Genomic DNA, 26,724 nt, shown 5'->3' on the forward strand with positions numbered 1-26,724 from the left:
GTGAGGGCTGAGGTAAGGGCTTTGAGGGCTGAGGTAAGGGCTGGGGTAAGGGCTGTGAGGGCTGAGGTATGGGCTGTGAGGGCTGAGGTTAGGGCTGTGAGGGCTGAGGTAAAGGGCTGTGAGGGCTGAGGTAAGGGCTGTTAGGGCTGAGGTAAGGGCTGTGAGGGCTGAGGTAAAGGGCTGTGAGGGCTGAGGTAAGGGCTGTGAGGGCTGAGGTAAGGGCTGAGGGCTGAGGTAAGGGCTGTGAGGGCTGAGGTAAGGGCTGTGAGGGCTGAGGTAAGGGCTGTGAGGGCTGAGGTAAAGGGCTGTGAGGGCTGAGGTAAGTGCTGTGAGGGCTGAGGTAAGGGCTGTGAAGGCTGAGGTAAGGGCTTTGAGGGCTGAGGTAAAGGGCTGTGAGGGCTGAGGTAAGGGCTGTGAAGGCTGAGGTAAGGGCTGTGAGGGCTGAGGTAAGGGCTGTGAAGGCTGAGGTAAGGGCTGTTAGGGGTGAGGTAAGGGCTGAGGGCTGAGGTAAGGGCTGTGAGGGCTGAGGTAAGGGCTGTGAGGGCTGAGGTAAGGGCTGTGAGGGCTGAGGTAAGAGTTGTGAGGGCTGAGGTAAGGGCTGTGAGGGCTGAGGTAAGGGCTGTGAGGGCTGAGGTAAGAGTTGTGAGGGCTGAGGTAAGGGCTGTGAGGGCTGAGGTAAAGGGCTGTGAGGGCTGAGGTAAGGGCTGTGAGGGCTGAGATAAGGGCTGTGAGGGCTGAGGTAAGGGCTGTGAGGGCTGAGGTATACGGCTGTGAGGGCTGAGGTAACGGCTGTGAGCCCTGAGGTAAATGGCTGAGAGGGCTGAGGTAAGGGCTGTGAGGGCTGCGGTAAGGGCTGTGAGGGCTGAGGTAAGGGCTGTGAGGGCTGAGGTAAAGGGCTGTGAGGGCTGAGGTAATGGCTGAGAGGGCTGAGGTAAGGGCTGTGAGGGCTGCGGTAAGGGCTGTGAGGGCTGAGATAAAGGGCTGTGAGGGCTGAGGTAAAGGGCTGTGAGGGCTGAGATAAAGGGCTGTGAGGGCTGAGGTAAAGGGCTGTGAGGGCTGAGGTAAAGGGCTGTGAGGGCTGAGGTAAGGGCTGTGAGGGAAGACAATTTATAACGTTCTAGAAAGTTCTCAATGGGGATATCGCCCTGCAGCCCTGGCCATATCAAACGTGATCAAACATGAGTGAAAACCTAAACTAAATACAGAGAGAAGCAGACAAACTAATTCCTTCACTCAAAAATAAACCATTTGAAGACAGCAGACTCGTAGATCTAAAATAATTCTCTCCAAAAAAAAAAAACTAGAGACACTGAGGAGATCTAACATTCTCAAAATTTTCTAAACTATTCAAAGGCGTCTGGAAAGGCCTTTTTTTTTCTCCCGGCATTAGATTCTGTTTTCACGTCACACATTCCTACACACTTTCCACGGCAGTATACTCCCTCCATGTTGCCCGGCGCTCCTCTACACGTACTTTTCCTGCCGACTGATCTCACCTTTGCTAACATGTCTCCTGTCTATTATACTATTATACTATCGTGGATGACCTCGTCAGAGACCATCAGGTCGTCTGCTATCTATCCCCATGTATTTCCCCTCCTCCTCCTCCTCCTCCTCTTCTTCCTCCTCCTCCTCCTCTTCCGTGTCTTCCCTCCTCCTCCTCCTCTTCCTCCATGTCTTCCCTCCTCCTCACCAGCAGACTCACCAGGTACTGGTCGTCCATACAGTCAATATGGGGACCGATGATGGTGAAGTACTTCATGCCCTGGGGAGGCGACGCGTATGGTATGTCGACCGTCACCTGGGGAGACAATGGGGCTATGTTACTGGCTAGTGTGGAGTGGCAGGTCGCGTATCACACATAGTAGCAGTAGTAGTAGTAGTAGTAGTAGTAGCAGAAAGGTATACGAGTAGTAGAGGTAGTAGATAGGTACACGTAAGGAGTGAGAGTATATCAAAGTCTGGAAGGTCTCTGGAAACAAAGAGATGAAGTTAATGAGGCACAGAATATGTTAAGAGAAATCATTTACATCGATGGTTGAAAGCGATCAGGGAAGAGATGTGACAAGATACAGATATATGGGAACGGAAGACAGTATAATATTGGATATATGAAAAGCAGTAACGACTTTTTGAGCATGGAAACACATGCAGGGCAATCGTAACCAAGGGTCGTTATGTCGTGCTCAGGGGTCGTATCGTCGTGTTCAAGGGTCGTAGCGTCGTGTTCAAGGGTCGTACCGTCGTACTAAAGGGTTGAATGTCGTGCTCAAGGGTAGTATCGACGTACTCAAGGGTCAAGGCGTCGTGTTCAAGGATCGTAACGCCGTGTTCAAGGGTCGTAGCGTTGTACTCAAGGGTCGCAGCGTCGTGTTCAAGGGTCGCGCCGTCGTGTTCAAGAGTCGTAGCGTCGTGTTCAAGGGTCGTAGCGTCGTACCCAAGGGTCGTAACGTCGTGCTCAAGGACCTTACAGCTGCGCTAAAAGTGGTTTTGAGTGAAATGATGTGAAAACGGAGCGGTAGTCGTAAAAAAAGGAAAAAAGTATTGGTCAAAAAAAAAAAAGATATCAGGCTAGTGAACTCGGGCATGGCGACACCGTAGAGTTGTTGGCAAACGCGAGACAACGGCCGGTACTTAGGGAGCCCCTGTTGCCCTGAAAGAGTTATCATTTAACCTTCAAAGGTTCGTGATGGAAAATAATACCTTTCATACGCTGCTCGGGAACTTGTGTGTGTGTTAAATCAGTGTTATTTCCTCTCTTCTGAAGCTCCGGTAGAAGATATTTTTGCCGGTCTATAAAGTCTCTCATGATCTGAAGGTCTGTAAGTTTTTTTGGCTCTCTCGTGATGTGAAGGTCTCTTAAGTTCTTTGTTCTGATGGTCTCTTGGTCCGTTCAGAAGAAGTCCTTTGTCCGTCAGTCTGAAGTCCTGGGCAGTAATATTGCTAGTTTGTCCACCAACAGATTCGATAATGAAGAGATCCGTGAATCCCCTCGTACCAATCTCCAATCTGTACTTGTACGGGGAAGGAATTTTACAATCGTGCGGGCCCTATCTCTTGTCCACAACCCTGGAGTTTGGCGAGTCAATATATGGTTCGTGTATCTGTTATAGTCCCGGTCGGTCTATATACACAGTCTTCCAGGTCTTTAAGTCCATTGGTTTACAGGTCCTCCAGGTCAGGAGGTCCAGTTGCAGGGTTCGACAGTCCACGGATCAATAAGTCCATTAGTTTACAGGTCCTCCATCCAGGTCAGGAGGTCCAGTTGCACGGTTCGACAGTCCACGGATCTATAACTCCATTAGTTTACAGGTCCTCCATCCAGGTCAGGAGGTCCAGTTGCACGGTTCGACAGTCCACGGATCTATAACTTCATTAGTTTACAGGTCCTCCAGGTCAGGAGGTCCAGTTGCAGGGTTCGACAGTCCACGGATCTATAACTCCATTAGTTTACAGGTCCTCCATCCAGGTCAGGAGGTCCAGTTGCAGGGTTCGACAGTCCACGGATCAATAAGTCCATTGGTTTACAGGTCCTCCATCCAGGTCAGGAGGTCCAGTTGCAGGGTTCGACAGTCCACGGATCTATAACTCCATTAGTTTACAGGTCCTCCATCCAGGTCAGGAGGTCCAGTTGCAGGGTTCGACAGTCCACGGATCTATAAGCTAGAAAGCCTTTGAAGCCATACAGAGCTCCCATACCCGTGAAATTCCCCCTAGAGTTCATTACCGACTTCAATGCCGATTTCTTCGTCCGCTGGTGATACAATATGGCTTCCTCATCATAAGGGAAGAGGGGGATACTAAAGCGAACTCCCTACATGGTACCTTAAAGGCGTGGAAATCAACGACAATGGAGAAGCACCGATCAAAAAAACGCGATAAATCTTGTCGAAATAGACCCGTGGAGACTCAACGGAAGTCAGACTGCGAAAGGGAATGAAGCAAAACCAATATGAACGGAGGGGAAATATCACACGTTGACACTCTTGGCTATATTACTTCACAGACGCGGTTCAAAGCGTGACGCAGCCATGCGTGTTGTGACGAAAAATAAATAAATAAATAAATAAATGTCTAAAAAAAAATATTTGTCGTGGTGCTTCATAACATTATTTTCATATAGGTTGTATACTCAAGTATAAGGACAAGATCACAAGTGCCCATACCTTCACCTATGATATACACACATCCATGTAGACCTTACGTATTCTTTCCACGCCCACTGATGAACGTATCACTGACTGATTGAGAAGGTGTGTGTGATCCTGACTAGGCCAATGAACTCCCAAATTAAGACAGGATTTAGGGAAGTGTGGACACGCTGCACGACCCAGTGATCTCGACATTTTCGACCTTCTCCAACGTGGTGTTGATCTGTGTGTATTTACAGTGAGTTGTGGTTGTGATTAAGTAAAGTGATATGAATACTTAACTGCCATGTTTGAGCCTTCGCTATCCCTTCTAAAAGGGCAGTACACAGATCGTCTGGAACTGGAGTTTCGCGTTTGTTTTATCTAATGACTTTGTGGTTATTAATCTACCCCAGTTGGACGCCATGTAATTTGCAGTTGCAATTACCTTTCGGGTCTCAGACAATTTGTGTTCACATATTGTGGTGTAGGTTCACTTCATTGTTTACACTTGGTGTTGTAGGGTTCAGCTCGTCTGTTAAAAATGTCTTTTCCTTTCATAACTTTTAATTAAGCTTCGCCCGTATAGCTGTGTTCAGCTTGGGTCAAGACGAGCGTCGTACAGCTGTCACAACTTACTGGATCATGGATTACGAAGAATCTAAAACTTCTGATTGTTAGCACTCATTAAGAGGCAAATATGCTACACTTAGCAACATAGATGTAAACAAGAAGTTCAAATGGCAGGATTACATATCGTATATACCTATATAGATGTTAGGTGTTACCGGACTCCGCCTATTAGGGTGTACCATCATCCGTTGACATAAGGGAGGACAGACTCGTACAACATCATCACCAAAGGAGTCTATTATCACTTCCCTGCTACTGGAAATAGCGCAGCCTTGGGTGTTCCAGGAAGATGTGTCCTTCAGTAAAAGCAACAACCTCTCAAGAGGTTTTCTGAGGCATTTGTGAATAAGATTAATTATATAAATATTACCACAACTCGTGTGTGTCCTCCCTAGACAACTCCTCGTCGCTCAGAGACACTTTAAACGGATTCCTAACCATACCCTGAGCTCCCAGGGGACGTGACAAGACATAACTAATAGGGATTGAAGCTGGGATCTATTCTTCGGATGTGGACTGGGATAAAGTATATCCCGGGAGAGCTATTCTCACCCTCCCTAGCCGGGAATACACGGAAGTTCATCTATCCCTCAATGTCCAAACATATTCTCTGAAAGACATTATCTTTAGTCTCCTTTTTCTAAGATTTCTTGAGAAGATCGAAGCATCAAGAGATGCAACTTAGGTTCACAGTGTTACACAATGGCTGTGAGGATAAGTCTTCCTTCCTGACTGAGTCAGTATGAAGCTGGGGACACAAGACAGTTCGAAGCTTCGGTTAGCGATAATGTCCTCCAATGACGTCGTCATCCCGCGAGGTCAAAGGTTTCTCACCAGACTCGAAGCATTTCAAGGCTTGTGCAGCGACGCAATCTCCATGCGCAGTAACCACCCACTCCCAGATCCGTAAATAATAACAAAAATATGCCAGTTGCCTCTCGTCCATGTAAGCCCCCAACCTCCCGTATTCTCGCTGAGGAGACAGACTGCCTCAATCGCTGGTCTCAAGGGGTTCGAATCCCGGCAACTGCTTCACGGGCTAAGACCGAAGCGGCTTCGGTGGGACTCGAAAATCTCCAAAGAGCTTCCGTAATTGCTTATTCAGCGGAACACAGGATCAGAGACGGTCTCCCGAGGCCTCTTACGGATCTTCTAGCGATGGAAGATTGGCGTCTTCCACGCTAGGGGGGGACGTGGACGACACAACAGAGAGACAAAATAGAAATCTCAGAATGTTTACGTCCAGGGTTGAACCAGACCGTTGCTTGAGTTTAATACTGAATATATGTATCATATACTGCACGGATCATCCATCCCTGACAACACAACCATTCCCTCTACTCCCTACAGCTATAAGGGAACTCGTCATATAGTCTTGAGGTCACAGCCTCCGGTACAAGGTCAAAGCCTCTCCCAGGGTTCAAGGTCACACAACATGATACGACCCCGTTCGCTGTCAAAAGTCTTCAGCCTTACACAAGGACTGTGTTATTATGAATACATTATTATACAAATTTATGAAATTATATAATTTGTTATCATACATGATCATATGAATATCTTAACATATAAATTTATGAAATTTTATATATCTGTTGGTCATAAAGGTATACATTATACAGGTCATGTAGAGATATATGAATACAGTGTAAAAATTCATGGATTTTCTATATTTCTTTTAAAATAGATGTGAAAAATTCAAAACCTGAAGTTGTCTTAATAAACGTATGTAAGGAGTTCATAAATCACTTCAGGATCAATTGGAAAAGTTGGAGATAGACAGATCTCGTAAAATAGACAGGACTCGTGATGTACGAGAATGTGGTCTCGTATATCTCTTCCTGTCCATTTAACTGTCGGTGGAACGAGGATAATAAGTAGACAGATAGATAGACAGATAACTAGACAAACAGATAAATAGCTATAAAATATAAATAGATAGACAGACAGACAGAGAGGAAGATAGAGAGACAAAGAGACAGACAAACTAGTAATCTTTTGACACTGGCGTGAAAATGGTACATTTAGTTTTTAAGACACGATATTGACCATCTAGTAAGGCTTCCCTGTGTACATACGAGGTCAATGTTCCTGTGTGAGGATGACCTCGACCTCGCCCGGGGCCATCCATGCTAACCAGTACAGCCAACTTGGGCGAGGTGTGGGGGAAAAACCACATTGTGAGAATAAATAAGATATCAACCAAGGGGGTCTTCTCAACAGGTGTTTGTTGACCCGAATTTTAAAAGGGAAAAAGGCTATGAGGAGACGAGAGAGAGAGAGAGAGAGAGAGAGAGAGAGAGAGAGAGAGAGAGAGAGAGAGAGAGAGAGAGAGAGAGAGAGAGAGAGAGATGAGAATTCCACAGCTTCCTTGAACAAGGGAAGACGTAGGTATGATAACGGTCAATCCTAGAGTACTTGGCCTACACACAGAAAGTATAGGGCTGGAAGACAGGGGGTGTACCTGGAACACACGGGGTGTACCTGGAACACACGGGGTGTACCTGGAACACACGCGGTGTACCTGGAACACACGGGGTGTATCTGGAACACACGGGGTGTACCTGGAACACACGGGGTGTTACCTGGAAACACACCGGGTGTACCTGGAACACACGGGGTGTACCTGGAACACACGGGGTGTACCTGGAATACACAGGGTGTACCTGGAATACACAGGGTGTACCTGGAACACACGGGGTGTACCTGGAACACACGGGGTGTATCTGGAACACACGGGGTGTACCTGGAACACACGGGGTGTACCTGGAACACACGGGGTGTACCTGAAACACACAGGGCGTACCTGGAACGCACAGGGTGTACCTGGAACACACGGGGTGTACCTGGAACACACGGGGTGTACCTGGAAACACACAGGGCGTACCTGGAACGCACAGGGTGTACCTGGAACACACAGGGTGTACCTGGAAACACACCGGGTGTACCTGGAACACACAGGGTGTTACCTGGAAACACACAGGGCGTACCTGGAACACACGGGGTGTAAGACCCACACTGTGTCTTAACCATGAACAACAATAAAAACAAATATAGTTGTGACACACAGAGTCACCCAGTGTGGAGGGAGAAGTAACCATTTCTCTGTGTGTAAAAAAACACGCTCTTCATCGTCACGCCAACATAAACTTTTGTAAGTTCAACCAGCGTTCTCAACCCTTCTGTTTTACGAAGCGGAGAAAAACACATCTATTTGTAGTTCAGCGGCAACACAAGAGTCTGGAAAACAATAAGCGTTCTTTGTATTACATTAGGAACGGGACTTTGAACTCTACAGTACTTCCCCTCCTTCATCGGGGGCAATACAACTTCATAATTGTATTGCTGATGTAATTCTTTTGGGTCTTACCTTGATGTAGTAACGTATTGTGCCACTCTTGCTCTCAAAGGAGCAGGGCAAAGAGCTCTCGGGCAGCTGGAATTTGAAGGGAAACGAGTGGTAGCCCCGGGGCAAGATGGGCACATTTCCCTCTGGCTTATCTGTTGGGGGGGGAGAGGGAGAACACGAGGTGTTAGGGACACTGGTGATGATGAGAGAGAGAGAGAGAGAAAATGAGAGAGAGAGAGAGAGAGAGAGAGAGAGAGAGAGAGAGAGAGAGAGAGAGAGAATGAGAGAGAGAGAGAGAGAGAGAGAGAGAGAGAGAGAGAGAGAGAGAGAGAGAGAGAGAGAGAGAAATGAGAGAGAGAAAATGAGAATGAGAGAGAGAGAGAGAGAGAGAGAGAATGAGAGAAAATGAGAGAGAAAATGAGGATGAGAGAGAGAGAGAGAGAGAGAGAGAGAGAGAGAGAGAGAGAGAGAGAGAGAGAGAGAGAGAGAGAGAGAATGAGAGAAAATGAGAGAGAGAAATGAGAGAATGAGAGAGAGAGAGAGAGAGAGAGAGAGAATGAGAGAGAGAGAGAGAGAGAGAGAGAGAGAGAGAGAGAGAGAGAGAGAGAGAGAGAGAATGAGAGAAAATGAGAGAAAATGAGAGAATGAGAGAGAGAGAGAGAGAGAGAGAGAGAGAGAGAGAGAGAGAGAGAGAGAATGAGAGAGAGAGAGAGAGAGAGAGAGAGAGAGAGAGAGAGAGAGAGAGAGAGAGAGAGAGAGAGAGAGAGAGAGAGAGAGAGAATGAGAGAAAATGAGAGAATGAGAGAGAGAGAGAGAGAGAGAGAGAGAGAGAGAGAGAGAGAGAGAGAGAGAGAATGAGAGAAAAATGAGAGAATGAGAGAGAGAGAGAGAGAGAGAGAGAGAGAGAGAGAGAGAGAGAGAGAGAGAGAGAGAGAGAGAGAGAGAGAGAGAGAGAAGGCTTCTGCTTCCTTTCTAAATCTTTATATAAGAGGAAATGGTCTCAGTCGATCCCGGTTATGTTACCAGCAACACAGTGTACCCGGCCTGGGGTACAATATCACTATATCAACACATCTCAAAACAATTATTTCCTGACAGTGTTTTCAATACATTAATCTGACGACCCAATATATATATTAGCCTAAGGCTTAACTACATGGCCAGATATAGGTATATACGTTTGTTTATATGAAGAATTTTTTTTTATACGAAACTATATAAATGATGAGAACTGGTTTTGGTTACATGAAAGGAATATGATCTATACAGACGAACACAATAGGGTTTAATACAATAGTTGGGTAACGTTGGATGTTTTATATATATATATATATATATATATATATATATATATATATATTCTTTTTCTTTTTTCTTTCAAACTATTCGCCATTTCCCGCATTAGCGAGGTAGCGTTAAGAACAGAGGACTGGGCCTTTGAGGGAATACCCTCACCTGGCCCAATTCTCTGTTCCTTCTTTTGGAAAATTAAAAAAAAACCGAGAGGGGAGGATTTCCAGCCCCCCGCTCCCTCCCCTTTTAGTCGCCTTCTACGACACGCAGGGAATACGTGGGAAGTACTCTTAATCCCCTATCCCAGATATATATATATATATATATATATATATATATATATATATATATATATATATATATATATTCCTATGAGTCCACGGGGAAAATGAAACACGAAAAGTTCTCAAGTGCACTTTCGTGTAATAATCACATCACTGTCATATTTCTCTCTTGTGTCTCCCCTGATGATGTGATTATTACACGAAAGTGCATGTGGGAACTTTTCGTGTTTCATTTTCCCCGTGGACTCATAGGAATATCTTGATCAGGCGCAAAATTGTGATCCTTTCAAATATATATATATATATATATATATATATATATATATATATATATATATATATATATATATATATATATATATATATATATATATATATATATATATATATATATATATATATATATATATGGTTTATCCTGTTAGTATATAAGAACACAATACATAGCACATGGGGGTATAATCTCTTCTAATTTCCTATTTCTACTGTATGGGGAAGGTGTTCTACATTCGTGGGGTCTCATCTCTGGAGCCATCTCTGTATACCAGTATACCACATCACTTTAATTCAATTTATCCCGTGCTTGCCTTCCACCCTCCTGCATGTTCAGGCCCCAATCGCTCAAAAATCTTTTCCACTCCATCCCTCCATCCCCAATATTCCTCTCCCTTCTTCTCCTTCCCTCCACCTCAAACACACATATCCTCTATGTCAACCTCTCCTCACTCATCCTCTCCATATTATCCGACCACTTAACCACACCCTCTTCTGCTGTCTCAACCACACTCTCACCATCACCACACCTCTCTTTTACCCTTCTATCACTTACACGATCAAACCACCTCACACCACATATTGTCCTCAAACATTTCATTCCCAATATATATATATATATATATATATATATATATATATATATATATATATATATATATATATATATATATATATATATGTGTGTGTGTGTGTGTGTGTGTGTGTGTGCATTTTCCTTATCTTTCATCCCTTCTCTTTTCTCTCTTCTAATCTTTATCTTCACGGGCCAGCCCTCGCCCCTCCAGGACCTTACCTTTGCCCCATATGGTCGTTCTGTCGTCTATGAAGTACTGGTCGTCCTTCACTGTACGACGATCGCCGGAGACGACCACCTTCCACTCGGCATGCACCTTGCCACGCAGCACCACCCGGATGGCTGCGACATACGCACATACCAAAACTTATATTAGAAACCGTTCACGGTTATATTAGAAACCAAAGTTATATTAGAAACCAAAGTTATATTAGAAACCGTTCACGGTTATATTAGAAACCAAAGTTATATTAGAAACCAAAGTTATATTAGAAACCGTTCAGGGTTATATTAGAAACCGTTCAGGGTTATATTAGAAACCGTTCAGGGTTATATTAGAAACCGTTCAGGGTTATATTAGAAACCATTCAAAGATATATTAGAAACCATTCAAAGTTACATTAGAAATCACTACGAATAATATTAAAAAAAACATACAAAGTATTATCAGAAACCACTGAGAGTAACTTAGAAACCATTCAAAAGTAAGTTCCCACACCTCTTAACACACACACACACACATATTGGAGGTGGAAAGATGGAGTGAAAAAGATTTTGTGTGATCGGGGCCTGAACATGCAGGAGGGTGAAAGGAGGGCAAGGAATAGAGTGAATTGGAGCGATGTGGTATACAGGGTTTGACGTGCTGTCAGTGGATTGAATCAAGGCATGTGAAGCGTCTGGGGTAAACCATGGAAAGCTGTGTAGGTATGTATATTTGCGTGTGTGGACGTGTGTATGTACATGTGTATGGGGGGGGGGGGGTTGGGCCATTTCTTTCGTCTGTTTCCTTGCGCTACCTCGCAAACGCGGGAGACAGCGACAAAGTATAAAAAAAAAAAAAAAAAAAAAAAAAAAAAAATATATATATATATAGCTATACAGAAAGCTTCTGTCACAAATATAGACAGACTGCTCGCTGGCCACATTACAACTTAAATGGCTACATAGAATGATAGAAAAATAGAACGATTTAAATGGGTAAGAATATATAGCTAAATAGATACATATCTACATAATTGGGAAGGTGTATAGACGAAGAGACAGACACAGAGATAGAATATAGGTATAACTGACAAAGAAAAAGTATTAATTTATTTTTGACAAAACAAAAGAAAAAATATAAAAAAATGAAAAAAAATGAATTTTCAGGTTAAATTCTGAACACATATGAGACAAGGAGGAGGGAAGGGGACTGGGATAATAACCATTTAACATTTTTAACCTGGGCAGTGTCGACAGGGAGGGGGGGTTAAATATCTAGCCTTAATTGGCCAATTTAACAGTTAAAAATCATTAATGGTTAGAGAAGTGTTTGTACACTATATTGTGAAACCTTTCATGTTGTGTTGTTTGATCAATGTTAACACATTCATGGCTGACGTGCTTTTGTGCTGGGTTATATTACGGTGGCTTTGATGTGGCAACACTGGCCCTCAGACTACCATGATGGGGTTGTTGTGGCAACACTGGCCCTCAGACTACCATGATGGGGTTGTTGTGGCAACACTGACCCTCAGACTACCATGGTGGGGTTGTTGTGGCAACACTGGCCCTCAGACTACCATGGTGGGGTTGTTGTGGCAACACTGGCCCTCAGACTACCATGATGGGGTTGTTGTGGCAACACTGACCCTCAGACTACCATGGTGGGGTTGTTGTGGCAACACTGGCCCTCAGACTACCATGATGGGGTTGTTGTGGCAACACTGACCCTCAGACTACCATGGTGGGGTTGTTGTGGCAACACTGACCCTCAGACTACCATGATGGGGTTGTTGTGGCAACACTGGCCCTCAGACTACCATGGTGGGGTTGTTGTGGCAACACTGGCCCTCAGACTACCATGATGGGGTTGTTGTGGCAACACTGGCCCTCAGACTACCATGATGGGGTTGTTGTGGCAACACTGGCCCTCAGACTACCATGGTGGGGTTGTTGTGGCAACACTGACCCTCAGACTACCATGGTGGGGTTGTTGTGGCAACACTGACCCTCAGACTTCCTTTCCCTGACGTCCCCCACACTGGTCCTTCCTTTCCCTGACGTCCCCCACACTGGTCCTTCCTTTCCCTGACGTCCCCCACACTGGTCCTTCCTTTCCCTGACGTCCCCCACACTGGTCCTTCCTTTCCCTGACGTCCCCCACACTGGTCCTTCCTTTCCCTGACGTCCCCCACACTGGTCCTTCCTTTCCCTGACGTCCCCCACACTGGTCCTTCCTTTCCCTGACGTCCCCCACACTGGTCCTCCCTTCCCCTGACGTCCCCCACACTGGTCCTCCCTTCCCCTGACGTCCCCCACACTGGTCTTGCCTTCCCCCTGACGTCCCCCACACTGGTCCTTCCTTCCCCTGACGTCCCCCACACTGGTCCTCCCTTCCCATGACGTCCCCCACACTGGTCCTCCCTTCCCCTGACGTCCCCCACACTGGTCTTGCCTTCCCCCTGACGTCCCCCACACTGGTCTTGCCTTCCCCCTGACGTCCCCCACACTGGTCCTTCCTTTCCCTGACGTCCCCCACACTGGTCTTGCCTTCCCCCTGACGTCCCCCACACTGGTCTTGCCTTCCCCCTGACGTCCCCCACACTGGTCTTGCCTTCCCCCTGACGTCCCCCACACTGGTCCTTCCTTCCCCTGACGTCCCCCACACTGGTCCTCCCTTCCCATGACGTCCCCCACACTGGTCTTGCCTTCCCCCTGACGTCCCCCACACTGGTCCTCCCTTCCCCTGACGTCCCCCACACTGGTCCTTCCTTTCCCTGACGTCCCCCACACTGGTCCTTCCTTCCCCTGACGTCCCCCACACTGGTCCTTCCTTTCCCTGACGTCCCCCACACTGGTCCTTCCTTTCCCTGACGTCCCCCACACTGGTCTTGCCTTCCCCCTGACGTCCCCCACACTGGTCTTGCCTTCCCCCTGACGTCCCCCACCCTGGTCCTTCCTTCCCCTGACGTCCCCCACACTGGTCCTCCCTTCCCATGACGTCCCCCACACTGGTCTTGCCTTCCCCCTGACGTCCCCCACACTGGTCCTCCCTTCCCCTGACGTCCCCCACACTGGTCCTTCCTTTCCCTGACGTCCCCCACACTGGTCCTTCCTTTCCCTGACGTCCCCCACACTGGTCCTTCCTTTCCCTGACGTCCCCCACACTGGTCCTTCCTTTCCCTGACGTCCCCCACACTGGTCCTTCCTTTCCCTGACGTCCCCCACACTGGTCCTCCCTTCCCATGACGTCCCCCACACTGGTCTTGCCTTCCCCCTGACGTCCCCCACACTGGTCTTGCCTTCCCCCTGACGTCCCCCACTGGGGAAAATACTCAGTGGTATGTCACTGTCTACATTACTCTGTCTTGCTGTACGTCATGGTCAATACGACCCCTCAAGCAGCAGACAGACGCACGGCCGTTCTGACCCGGGGTCACGGGACAGGTCAAGGTCAACCATAGGTCAGGGCGTCGCATCATTTCTCCACCAGCGTGGCCGATATTGGGAAACTTATCCAAGCTTTGTTAAGGTAATCTTGCCAGCTTATCGTCTCGTGCTGCTCAGCAACAGCAAAGCTTTCTCTCCCACCCCACACCCCCCACACCCCCACAGCTACTGTGGTCAGAAAATGGTCCATGGTGAGCAAGGAAGGTACGAAAATGTTGACCAGGTCCTGACAGGCCATACGACCAGGTCCTCAGAGGCCAAACCACCAGGTCCTGACAGACCACACTACCAGGTCCCGACAGACCACACTACCAGGTCCTGACAGGCCACACTACCAGGTCCTGACAGGCCACACTACCAGGTCCTGACAGGCCATACGACAAGATCCTGCCAGGCCATACGACCAGGGCCTGCCAGGCCATACGACCAGGTCCTGACAGGCCATACGACCAGGCCCTGACAGGCCACACGACCAGGTCCTGACAGACCACACTACCAGGTCCTGACAGGCCACACCTCCAGGTCCTGACAGGCCACACGACCAGGGTCTGGAAGACCACACCCCGAGGTCCTTGCCTCAGGCCCCCCCGACCTCCACCGCAGCAGAGGGCATTTGGCGGTGGGCCTCCTGGGAGGTCGGGGCTACGTGACCAGAGTTCCTGCCCCCCCCCCCCCCCCCCCCCCCCCCCCCCCCCCAGGGCCACCCCCCAGGACCCCTCCCCCCCTTCCCCAGGGGCTTCCCTCCCCGGCCTCTTATCTGGAGGGACAAATTTACTTCCTTCACGATATCTTCTGGTTCCGACCTTATTCTCCTTTCTTTACTTCCTCTCACTCGTTATCTTGATTCCTGCTTTACTCTCCCACCTTACTTCCTCTTACTGAAGAAAGATATCTTTTTCTTCTCGTCCTGTGAAGTCAGGGGATATGTACAATAAATTCTCATTTCCTCTTATTTCTTTGAAAGAAGAAATGACTTCCCTTTTCATTCCTGTCTGAGATTTACTTCCATTTCTTCTTCAGTAAAGGGATGTGTTTCCCTCTGTGCTTATCAACGATTTTATCAGTTCCTTATCATCTTAGTGTGCAGTGATGGTACAACATAACTGGGACAGAAGTGATGTATAAGGCTGGTAACGGGTCAGTTTTCTAATACATAATAACCAAATAAATAGTGAATTTATGCAGCCATCCGGCTGGATATAGTTGGCTGAGGCACGACAGATATCACCTAACTTGGAGGACATGATTGTCACTGGGTAGACGAATGATAAAACAGCTGAAGATCGAGGTGGTTTGCAAGCTTTGGTCGAACACGTGGAGTGAGATACATAATCAACGCACTTAGGGTGGTACATATTGCCTACTTCCTGCCCCTGGTACAGCACTCAGGAAGCCAGCCACGTCCACAGGGCGGAACCATAGGTGACAAGCACACTGGAGTGGGACAATTAAGAGAGAGGATCACTGTTTACTTGTGTAGATGTCGAGTGTGTGTGTGTGTGTGGTTGCCAGGCTGCCTGTGATTATTCTGGGTGCTCTCACTGGTGCGGTGCGCAGCTCTGATACATTTGGTTCTGGGAGGCTGGAGGTCCAGGGAAGTGATGTGAAGTTTTAGGAGGAAGCGAAACTATGATTCGTCTCTACAGGATGGTATGGGAGTCTTCACCTTGCCCAAGGCAGTTAGCGTTCTAAGGGTAGTTAACTTACGTTTGGTTCTGTGCTGATGTTTCTGATATGGAGGGATTAAATGTGCTTGTGTCTATCTTATGCTATGCCTATTCAAAGTGACTGGAGGGGATGAGTTGGATTCGTGTCTGTCTGGGATTAAGAAAGCGACTGAGGACTTAGCGGAGGTAATCTCGGCCATGTAACACTAGTTTAAGACAATGCCTCGAATATATGACCTTTCTGTGAAGCAGTTACTGCTCGTGTCGCTCATTGGTCAAGAGATCGCGAAGATAGCCAATCACGAGGTCGGTAAGAAACAAACACCGAAGTTTCGCGTACATTCCCTACAGGTCAAAGTCTTCGTATTGAGAACTCTCACTCAAGTCTTTGAAACTAAATTTAACTGCAGCAAACTTATTTACAGAATCGAATCTATCATATTACATTTACATCCACCGGAAGAAAACTATGATAAAAAAAAAAATATATATATATATATATATATATATATATATATATATATATATATATATACAAATAAAGTGCATATGAACGCTAACCTTCATAGAACATACAAGCCTCCATATATATATATATATATATATATATATATATATATATATATATATATATATATATATATATATATATATATATATATATATACATTCTGCCTAAATACGATTATTCAGCGTCCAAGCCTCGCGATTTAACTCATTGCTTTCTAAGAGAAACTATCTCATAGATTTCTCGTTGAGCCAAACTTTCAGTTCCAAAGTTTGTAAACTTTGGATCCGAAAAATGGTAGGGAATTATAGAGGAAACATATTAGACTTCCGTCCATTAGGTCCCCTTTTTCTGTCTATTATTCTAATACGAAATACTTTCGAAAACTGATGAAAAGTTACTTTGAACACCCCTCAAAAAACTAATGTAACTTGTATATTGTAAATTCATGTTGTGTATAAGCCACAAATGTTGTAGTGACCACATCTACGTGGAATATCTGCAAGTGAGGCAGCAATCGACCAGAAAATCCACCACAGACCCCACTGGCCAACGGTAACCACAGTGGTGGACAATATAGAGGGAACACTGTGGTAAAAGCTGTTGAGATGGAGTAATAAAATACGAACTCCGCCCCAGCGATCTTGCCGCCGTCGCTCATAAATAACCAGACATTTTGTACGGCAAAAAAAAGAGGGAACCATTGTCGCGTACATGGGATGCCATCTTGGAACCTATGAATGGAAGGGGTTTTCTGTGTTATATCTTTTCCCCGAGTGAGTTTACGCCAGCCGGACCATGATGGGTCAACAATTTTCATCCGCGGGTTCTGATTGTAATGATCATATTTGCATATTTCGAATAAGCCGTATTAAACTTTTCTTAGATAATTTCTTGGTCAATATGTAATCTATTACTATAATGTATGAGTGACTTTCTTGGTCAATATGTAATCTATGACTATTATTATAATGTACGAGTGACTTTCACACAAGGTGTAATGTTATTGGTGTAAAAAATAAATCAGTTCAAGACTTATTCATCAAAAACCCATATAGAAAATGGGCTGAGGAGACACACTTAATAAATCATACAATAACTTCATACATTATGCAGCACACACTGCATGATATAAGTCATACAATATTGATAAATCAGCCATACAATACCACTTATGATAAGTTTACAGCTCGGGACCAGATATAAGTGTCTACAAAGATCATTAGTTTATAAGTGTATTGTAAGTGAGTTAAGTGTAGCATGTCTGGCTTGTACTTTACAAGCCTGTCTCCCTCCCTCCAAAAACCCAGCTTTTAGTTCTCAGGGATTCTACCTCCTCCTCCTCCAAACACAGTTGTTGTTCATCCTCCAAAGCCTCTTGCTGCCCCTCCAAACTCAAGGTTTGTGTCTCCAAGACCTCCAACGGTCGTCTCATCCCTCCAAAATAGCCTTGCGTCTCAAGAAATCGATCCATCGTTAACAAGGCGAGGGAGGAGAACCTACCAACGAGGCGTTATAAACAACTTAATGAAAGGAAATGCCTAATTAACTGAATTAATTAACCTTCCCCTACCATGGCAACCGATTCTGTTGTTAATACTGGAAAACAAAAGCCACCCCACCCACCCCCCTTTTTTTCCTCCTACCATGCTTATGAAGGCTTCAGTCAACACTTAGAAATCTGCGTTATAGTCCCACCCTATATACTTCAACCCATTTTCTATCGCCTACTGACACCAAGCTCCGTTCTTTTTCCCTCTCGCACTGAACATGTCTGCTGCTGTAACTCGTACTTGTGTATCATCTGGGGATAAAGCAGGAGGCTGGTGAAATCTAACACAGCAAAAAGGCAATTTTAACAGTGGACAAACCCCTTATTATAATCACAGGATGGCGTCGATCAAGCTACAATTTTGCCAATCAAATGTCTACTAATTGATAAAAAAAAAACCTTTATCGTTTCCCTAGCTTGATAAAGATGACTGTTTCCGATGTATAAATTCAAAATAATCAAGTATATGTCATCTTCTTCCCCCATTATGGCCACGAAGAATATGGGTAATATGAGAAATATCAATGTTCATTCTTCTCTCATCACGACCTACAATACCATACGTAATGTTGGGGAACCACTAGCACATTTCTTCCTTATAATGGCCCCTCATATCTACGAGGGGGTCATCATGGACGACTTGCGACACAAGCCATCGCAAGAACCATGGTCGTATGAACCACAAAGTCGTCCCAAAACACGAGTCGTCTTTGCAATGAAATCGTCCGGGATGATTTTCGTCCATCCAATGATTCGTCCCAGCCAGTGTGCCTCTGGGTGTTTAACTCACACTCCAGTTGGTTCTGAGTTTCCACTCAAGCGCTACCTGACACTTGAAGCACTCCTGCGCGAGGACTTGTATACCAAGGTACTACTTCAACTGTAACTCTGACACACAAGTTGAATGTGTCATAAACACCTTCCTAACTAGGCCAGAGGCCCGCCCCCCCAGCCCTCGCTCCTCACCCTCCAGCCCCCAGCCGTTACCCCTCACCCTCCAGCCCCCAGCCCTTACCACTCATCCTCCAGCCCCCAACCCTCACCCTCCAGCCCCCAGCCCTAACTCCTCACCCTCCAGACCCCAGCCGTTACCCCTCACCCTCCAGCCCCCAGCCCTTACCACTCATCCTCCAGCTCCCAGCCCTTACCACTCACCCTCCAGCTCCCAGCCCTCACTACTCACCCTCCAGCCCCCAACCCTCACCCTCCAACCCCAAGCCCTTACCCTCTAGCCCCCAGCATTCACCACCTCCAATCCTCCAGCCCTCACTCTCCAGCCTCCAAACCTCACCCTCCAGCCCCCACCTCACCTCTAAGTTTGAAGTTCTCGACGGTGTTGAGGACGACCTGTCCCTGAAGCAGCTCCCCGGCATAGTACATCTCCTTCTCCAGCCGGATGTCGAACTCACGTATGTAGTCCATGTCGTCCTGGGGATAACACACAAACACAACGGGGGGTCAATACTTAAAGAGAGAGAGAGAGAGATAGCTCGCGAACACGAGGGAAGGAGAGAGAGAGAGAGAGAGAGAGAGAGAGAGAGAGAGAGAGAGAGAGAGAGAGAGAGAGAGAGAGAGATAGCTCGCGAACACGAGGAAGGAGAGAGAGAGAGAGAGAGAGAGAGAGAGAGAGAGAGAGAGAGAGAGACAGAGACAATCTCTCTCTCTCTCTCTCTCTCTCTCTCTCTCTCTCTCTCTCTCTCTCTCTCTCTCTCTCTCTCTCTCTCTTTCTCTCTCTCTCTCTCTCTCTCTCTTAGTCCAAGTTAAACATTCATATAAATCATGTAAATCATTCATATAAATCATTCCTTCGTTATCCCTTGACTGCTCACGTAATGGGCAACAACAACAACAACAACAACAACAACAACAACAACAACAACAACCCTCCCCCCTTTCCCGGTTGTGACTTCATCAACGACGTCATCTTACTCGTGCTCTACATGACGTCCTCCCTCGACATCCCCAGGGGACGTCACCATGACATCCATCAATATATATATATATATATATATATATATATATATATATATATATATATATATATATATATATATATATATATATATATAGATAGATAGATAGCCAGAACTCTGTGGATTCTAAACAAGTTGACCCACGACACACGCCCTACACGTGTGTGTTGACCTACCCAGATCCTACAGACAGGGTCAGATAGGGTCAACGTTTCCTGGGAATCCTGCAGGCCAGTCCTTCAAGCCCCTGGTGTGTGAGGTGAAGGATGAACACACGCTCCTCTAGGATGATCATCCCTGTGTTCCGCGGTGTAAAAAATCTCTTAAAAGCCTTTTGAACGAGAGCACGCAAAGTCAATTGCCTCGTACGGCCTTTTCAGACGCGGTTGAATGAGACATTTCAACCCTACAAGTATTATAAACTAGACCTAACTAGGCCACTGGGTCCATAACTCTATCTGAATGAGGTCAGGTGGGGTCAGTAGTCTCGTAATGCTATAAAAACCACACGAGATCAGACAAAGGATCTCTTTGTTCCTATACGACAAGTGTGAGTCATGAACCCCACATAACCCCGCTACAGTCAAAGGCTTGAAAAAGAAGGTCATTGACCCGACATGGCCATTCACATAGGGAGAAACAAGGTACTGGATCTTCAGAGACCTTTCATGAAATAAGGTCACTGTCTAGGACAACATAGGACGAGGTCAAACAAGGTCACTGGCTCCTTAACTCGAGGAAGACCACACTATACAGGACCATCCACCCCTTGGTCCGTGGCAAACAGGTCACCTGCACTAGCCCTGAGTGATACTACTTCATGTAACAATAGCAAGGTAATTAAGTTTAAGAGGAAGGGGGGGTGATCATGACGGAGGAGAGGAAGGAAGTGGTAACTGGGGAGAGAAGCGGCAAAGGACGTGAGGATGAAGCACAATGGAGGATAATGACGAGAAATTTCGACAGTGGGTTCGACGGATGTAAACATAAGATGGAAGAGGGGGGAAAAAAACACAAGGGACTTTATACCCTCAAAACTGACGATGGATGATAAAAATAATTCATTACAGGTCAAATGGTAGTGACTTTGATGATGTCTCTCAGAAGGCACAAAGGCGAGGGTCTGGTGGCTACAGGAGGGAGAGAGGGAGGTAAACAAAGACGGCGTCTGCAGGGATGGGTTCGTCCACTGGGGCGTGGAGGACCCAGAGATGAGCAACTAGGACATGAACGTCAGTCTGTGTTACCACACACACACCGTAATGCCCCTTCAGACGATGGGTTGCCATGTATCTCTAGAGACGATAGCGTCCATGGTCAGCAACTGGTTTTAATGATAAACAGATCTTGTTTTCCCTGGAATTTTAGCCTAAAAGAACGTTATTCTTGCATGTGATCTTACGAATAACTACAGGAAAATTCACACTGGATTTGGCCTCGAACCTTAACAATGGCGGGTGATCTAAAATACGTTTTTCTTCTTAAAATATTGATGGTTTTTTGAATGGTCTGGACCAAGCTGTATGTTCCCTCCTCTCCTCACCAGTCCAGTGTGAATGTTTGTTGTGTTTGATTAACCGTGTGTCCGGCTTAAGCCACACACACCAGCGACAGCTGCATAACACACGCTCACTTCCTGCCAAAACGTTGTCCCATCCCGCCACCGAAACGTTTGTTTACATCCGTCAACGTTCGTCGTATGGCCTCGTTTTTTAAACCATCATTAACAAATACAATTTTCCCCGATGAAGTGAAAGTTTCTAAGCCTCGTTTTCCTATTAGAATAATATTCTAATTAATGCCTCGCCTCCCTTCCCAAAACTGGCACTAATTAGTAACTTTAAATACGATGTTTTGTTCAGGGAATTTGATCAAGGTTGAGGGTCTGTGTTGACGCTGACCTTACGTCGTTTTCTGTGGCCGTTCTTACAACGAAGACGACCCAATTTAAACGTTTACAATCATCATAAGAAATTATTACAGTTATTTTATATATATACATGTTCTATAAGAAAAATATACTGACTTTGTCTTTATATTAAGGAAAGATATCTTTGTTATATATCGGCCCCTTGAACATGACGGTACGACCCTTGAGCACGACGGTACGACACCTGAGCACGACGGCACGACCCCTTGAGCACGACGGTACGATCCTTGAGCACGACGGTACGACCCTTGAGCACGACGGTACGACCCTTGAGCACGACGGCACGACCCTTGAGCACGACGGTACGACCCTTGAGCACGACGGTACGATCCTTGAGCACGACGGCACGACCCTTGAGCACGACGGTACGATCCTTGAGCACGACGGCACGACCCTTGAGCACGACGGTACGATCCTTGAGCACGACGGTACGACTCTTAAGCACGACGGTACGACCCTTGAGCACGACGGTACGATCCTTGAGCACGACGGTACGACCCTTGAGCACGACGGTACGACCCTTGAGCACGACGGTACGACCCTTGAGAAGTCTGGGAGGATGTTTGACCGTCCCTTGAAGCAATCAGTCCAGGTAATTACACGTTTTAATTACCAGCTACCTGTAAACCTTGTGAGAGATTTTAATAATTAAAATCTCATCATACGTGGCAATTCGCCATGATAATCTCGGCGATGCAAGGAAGATATGATAAGATGATAAGGGCGATAGCGATAGGTATAGAACGTGTTCCCCTTGACTGTTTCTGTCAGTGGAGGTTGCTAACACACACACACACACACACACACACACACACACACACACACACACACACACACACCGTTAACGCCACAGGTGTGAAAGACAAAAAAAAAGATTTGTTTCTGGCCCAAAAATAACTACCATAGTGGTAGACAAAATAAATAAAAGAGAGGCTTGGAATACGGGGTCATTTCTATCTCCTTCTGTTGAACATGTTCAATTTGTATCGAGTCATACTGTTGGGAAAACCATCTTCTGTTGGGGAGACATCTGTTGACGCAAACAGGAGGGTGAGAGTGAACTCTGGTCGGGGCCTGGGGAGTAGATAAATGACCTGGGGAGTAGACAGGGGCGCGGGGAGTACATGTATTGACCTAGGGAGATAAGTCATTGATGAAGAGGTCACGCCTAGCGGTAATTAGTAAACCAGGTTAATGAAGCTCTCATTATGAGGTCATCTATTACCTCATAGGATTCAAGGTTCCTTGCGATGTACCCTCACATATCTCACAACAAACTCATAAACCTTCACCGAATCTCATAACCCCGCAGAAGGGGGGAACCCACAGCTACACACTCTCCTCATATGAACTCATAACACTTCTGGTAAGACTCATAACTTATGGCTTACTCTCATATCAACTCATAAAACCTCATAAAACTATTAGGTGAACCCAGTAAACATACCACTATGACATCTTAAATCTGTTCAAAAGCTGACCAAGATTCCAAGAAAACATATTAACAATTTTATGACCCTTACAACCCCTGCATCAGAAAATAGTGAAGCTTGAACTACAATTTCACAATCCTTCTTTATAACCTCCACCGTTAAAGACACAACCCCTGATACAACCCAAGAACCCCTTTCATACAACCCTTAAAATTCCCTCTGCTTCTATAACATCTGATTTTGATGTACAACTATACCCCACCCCTATAACTTCACAACCTCACGGATGCAAATTCAAAGTATATAAACTTATGAATCCACAACCACTACCATGATGAACGGTAATATCCCACAACCCATACTCCTGTACTCACAACCCGTACCTCACATGCCCTCCCGAGCCAGACGAGAACATACCGGGTTCCCCACTTGTTGTGAATTCACAACCCTTCTGATCGGTAGGCGGAACAAACTCACAACTTCAGAGGGACCTTACAACCTCCTTTATCAATACACAGAACAGAAATACAACCGGAGGACTATAAGGTTGTAAGCCTGATGACACAGACTAAATCACAACCTTTTCTACATTCTAACAACCTTCCTGAACCTTGTCTGAGCTCTGTGAGACAAGAATCTCATATATACTCACAGAGTTCCCTCACAGTTCTCATAATCTCATACAAACTCACTCATACAGCTACTCCACAGTCTCATAACGTCATTAGACTCACACAAGTCCCTTAGTCTCACAACCTCACACCAGTTCACTCGCCTCTCATAAGTCTGACAGCATCAGAGAGACTCACAGAGTTCCCTCAGTGTCTCAAAGCCTCATAAAGACTCACAAGGCTCCCTCACAGTTTCATAATCTCAAAGAAACACCCACAGCTCTTTCAAAGCTCACTCACAGTCTCACAGATCCCTCAGAGACTCATAACCCTCACAACCTCATAACTCCCTCATGGCCTCATACAGGTGTCGCACAGCCTTGATACTCTCTAGCTTCATAACTCCCTTAGAACTCCATTGGCCTCATAACTTCCTCATAACTCCTTTACAACTCTCTCACTCATAACTTTCTCACAACTCAGCCTCATAACTTCCTCACAACTCTCTCAGCCTCACAACTTCCTCACAACTTAGCCTCACAACTTCCTTACAACTTTCAGAGCCTCATATCTCCCTCCTCACAACTCAGCCTCATATCTCCCTCCTCACAACTCAGCCTCATATCTCCCTCCTCACAACTCAGCCTCATAACTTCGTTACAACTCAGCCTCATAACTTCCTTACAACTCTCTCAGCCTCATAACTTCCTCCAAACTTCCTTACAACTCTCAGACCCTCATAACTCCCTCACAACTCCCTTATAATTTCATGACTGCCACACGCCTTCATAACTCTGGCTATACAAAGTTCTATGGTCTCCTCCTCCTCCCCCGGATACACCCCCCAGACTCTGTGGATCTGGGGAAACTGTGGACCGGCGTCTCGCAGACGGGGGTTGGGGGTGCGTGACCCATTTCTTGTCTGGGTGTGTGTGTGGGGGTGAGGTGGGGGAGAGATGATGAGGGTGGCGGAGTGGAGGGGGTGAGTGAGGCGAAATAATGGAGTGAGGTGGCTTGTGGTAGCTACGGGTGGCTTGTGGTAGCTACGGGTGGCTTGTGGTAACTTGTGTTAAAGTCTGTGGTGGCCTGAGGTGGTTTATAGCGCCGTGGTCTGTTAATGTAAGCAGTCGGTCTATAATTCATGAGACCCGCAACGTAATAGTCTGTATGTTGATGAGATGTAGCTTAGCACTGATTTGCATACCTCAGGTCATTACTGACCATCTTCCCAGTATAATCTATATAAACAGAGACCATATGGCGGGTCTCCTCCCACTGCATCGGTCTGATGGGGGTGTTGGCGCCGAGGCTTAAGGGAGGGCGTAAGCCTGGAGGCGTAAGGGAGGGCGTAGGCCTGGAGGCATAAGGGAGGGCGTAGGCCTGGAGGCGTAAGGGAGGGCGTAGGCCTGGAGGCATAAGGGAGGGCGTAGGCCTGGAGGCGTAAGGGAGGGCGTAGGCCTGGAGGCATAAGGGAGGGCGTAGGCCTGGAGGCGTAGGCCTGGAGGCGTAAGAGGGGGCGTAGGCCTGGAGGCATAAGGGAGGGCGTAGGCCTGGAGGCGTAAAGGAAGGCGTAGGCCTGGAGGCGTAAGGGGGGGCGTATGAGACGCAATCCAAGACTAATTGTAAACATAAGACAAACTGATTCTGATGGAGGAGGTCCGGTCTACTCAGTAGGCTACATAACTACTTACGAGAGAGAGAGAGAGAGAGAGAGAGAGAGAGAGAGAGAGAGAGAGAGAGAGAGAGAGAGAGAGAGAGAGAGAGAGAGAGAGAGAGAGAGAGAATGAGAGAGAGAATGTACTCTTGATAATCCCCCAGCTCTCACACTGCTATTCTTGGTAAGAAAAGACTATCCACACACACACACACACACACACACACACACACACACACACACACACACACACCAGCAACAGCGGAAGTTGTGTTGCAACACTCGACCCCGGGGAATACAGTGTTGGCACAGTGTTTCTTCTTCCTCTAATTTCCATTCCACTCTCATCCTGGCAACTGACGTCTGTTCTCACTCTACAAGAACCACCTCCCACACACACCCACACCCACACTTCCCTCTCTCCCCAACACACCTTCAACACACTATAGCCAAACATGCAACACAAGTAACACAGCGCGGAAGTTACGTTAAGAAAAACACCAGACTGAGGAGGAGGGGAGGGTAACAAAGTTGCCAGATTATTCTTTTGTCAAATCATTTACATCATTATATTTTCTTGATATGATGATAATATATATATGGACACGAAAGCTTCTGTTCTCTGTTCTCCCTCGACTGATGCTAACCCCGCTATACGTAGCGACACACACAAACGACTCAGTTGAACGAATGAGATGAACGGTGTGCGATACACTGACTTGGGAAAGCTGGTACTGTGTCTGGTAAGATCGTACATCAGGGCAGAGCACACGAGGCGTGGTCAGACGAAGGCGTGGCAGGCGAGGCGCGGCAGACGAGAGCGTAGCAGACCAGGCGTGGAGGGAGTCCCGTGGTGAACTTTACTAAGTCTAGACACGTACACACGCCGACCCCTTGCAACACTAGGAAATTATGTCCCTTTGTTTACCGATGCTAGACACCCGTGAGGCTGGGTACTGACTCCCAGGGAGGTCATAAAATGCTGACCCCAGGGTCAACTTAGTGACTTAGAAGGGCAGGGGTTCGTCCCCCTGTGAGAAACACGATCCCCACACTCAGGGGGAGCCTGGGGCAAATAGGGGGTATTTAGGGAGGGAGTCTATACACCCTTAGTGGGGTCAAGGGTGCTATATACAAAGGAGGAAACAAAGAAATCTTAAGGGGATAGGAGGGAGGAAGAAGGCGGGACGTGAGGCATGGGAC

The 26,724-nt window shown here is 46.6% G+C and overlaps 1 protein-coding gene across 2 annotated transcripts in view; it reads right to left on the reverse strand.

Moving 5' to 3' along the window:
• Nucleotides 1-26,724, reverse strand: part of LOC139764832 (arrestin domain-containing protein 2-like) — a 97,187-nt gene that overhangs the window by 5,004 nt on the left and 65,459 nt on the right. For both annotated transcript variants that reach the window (XM_071691809.1, XM_071691810.1), the window contains 4 exons: nucleotides 19,231-19,348; nucleotides 10,759-10,881; nucleotides 8,134-8,264; nucleotides 1,706-1,801 (listed from right to left, as the gene is read on the reverse strand). In XM_071691809.1, coding sequence (XP_071547910.1) covers nucleotides 1,706-1,801; nucleotides 8,134-8,264; nucleotides 10,759-10,881; nucleotides 19,231-19,342 — 462 coding nt within the window. In that variant the 5' untranslated portion in view covers nucleotides 19,343-19,348. The remainder of the gene's footprint in view (nucleotides 1-1,705; nucleotides 1,802-8,133; nucleotides 8,265-10,758; nucleotides 10,882-19,230; nucleotides 19,349-26,724) is intronic.

This window comes from Panulirus ornatus, chromosome 51 (genome assembly GCF_036320965.1).
Source record: "Panulirus ornatus isolate Po-2019 chromosome 51, ASM3632096v1, whole genome shotgun sequence".
NCBI lineage: Eukaryota > Metazoa > Arthropoda > Malacostraca > Decapoda > Palinuridae > Panulirus > Panulirus ornatus.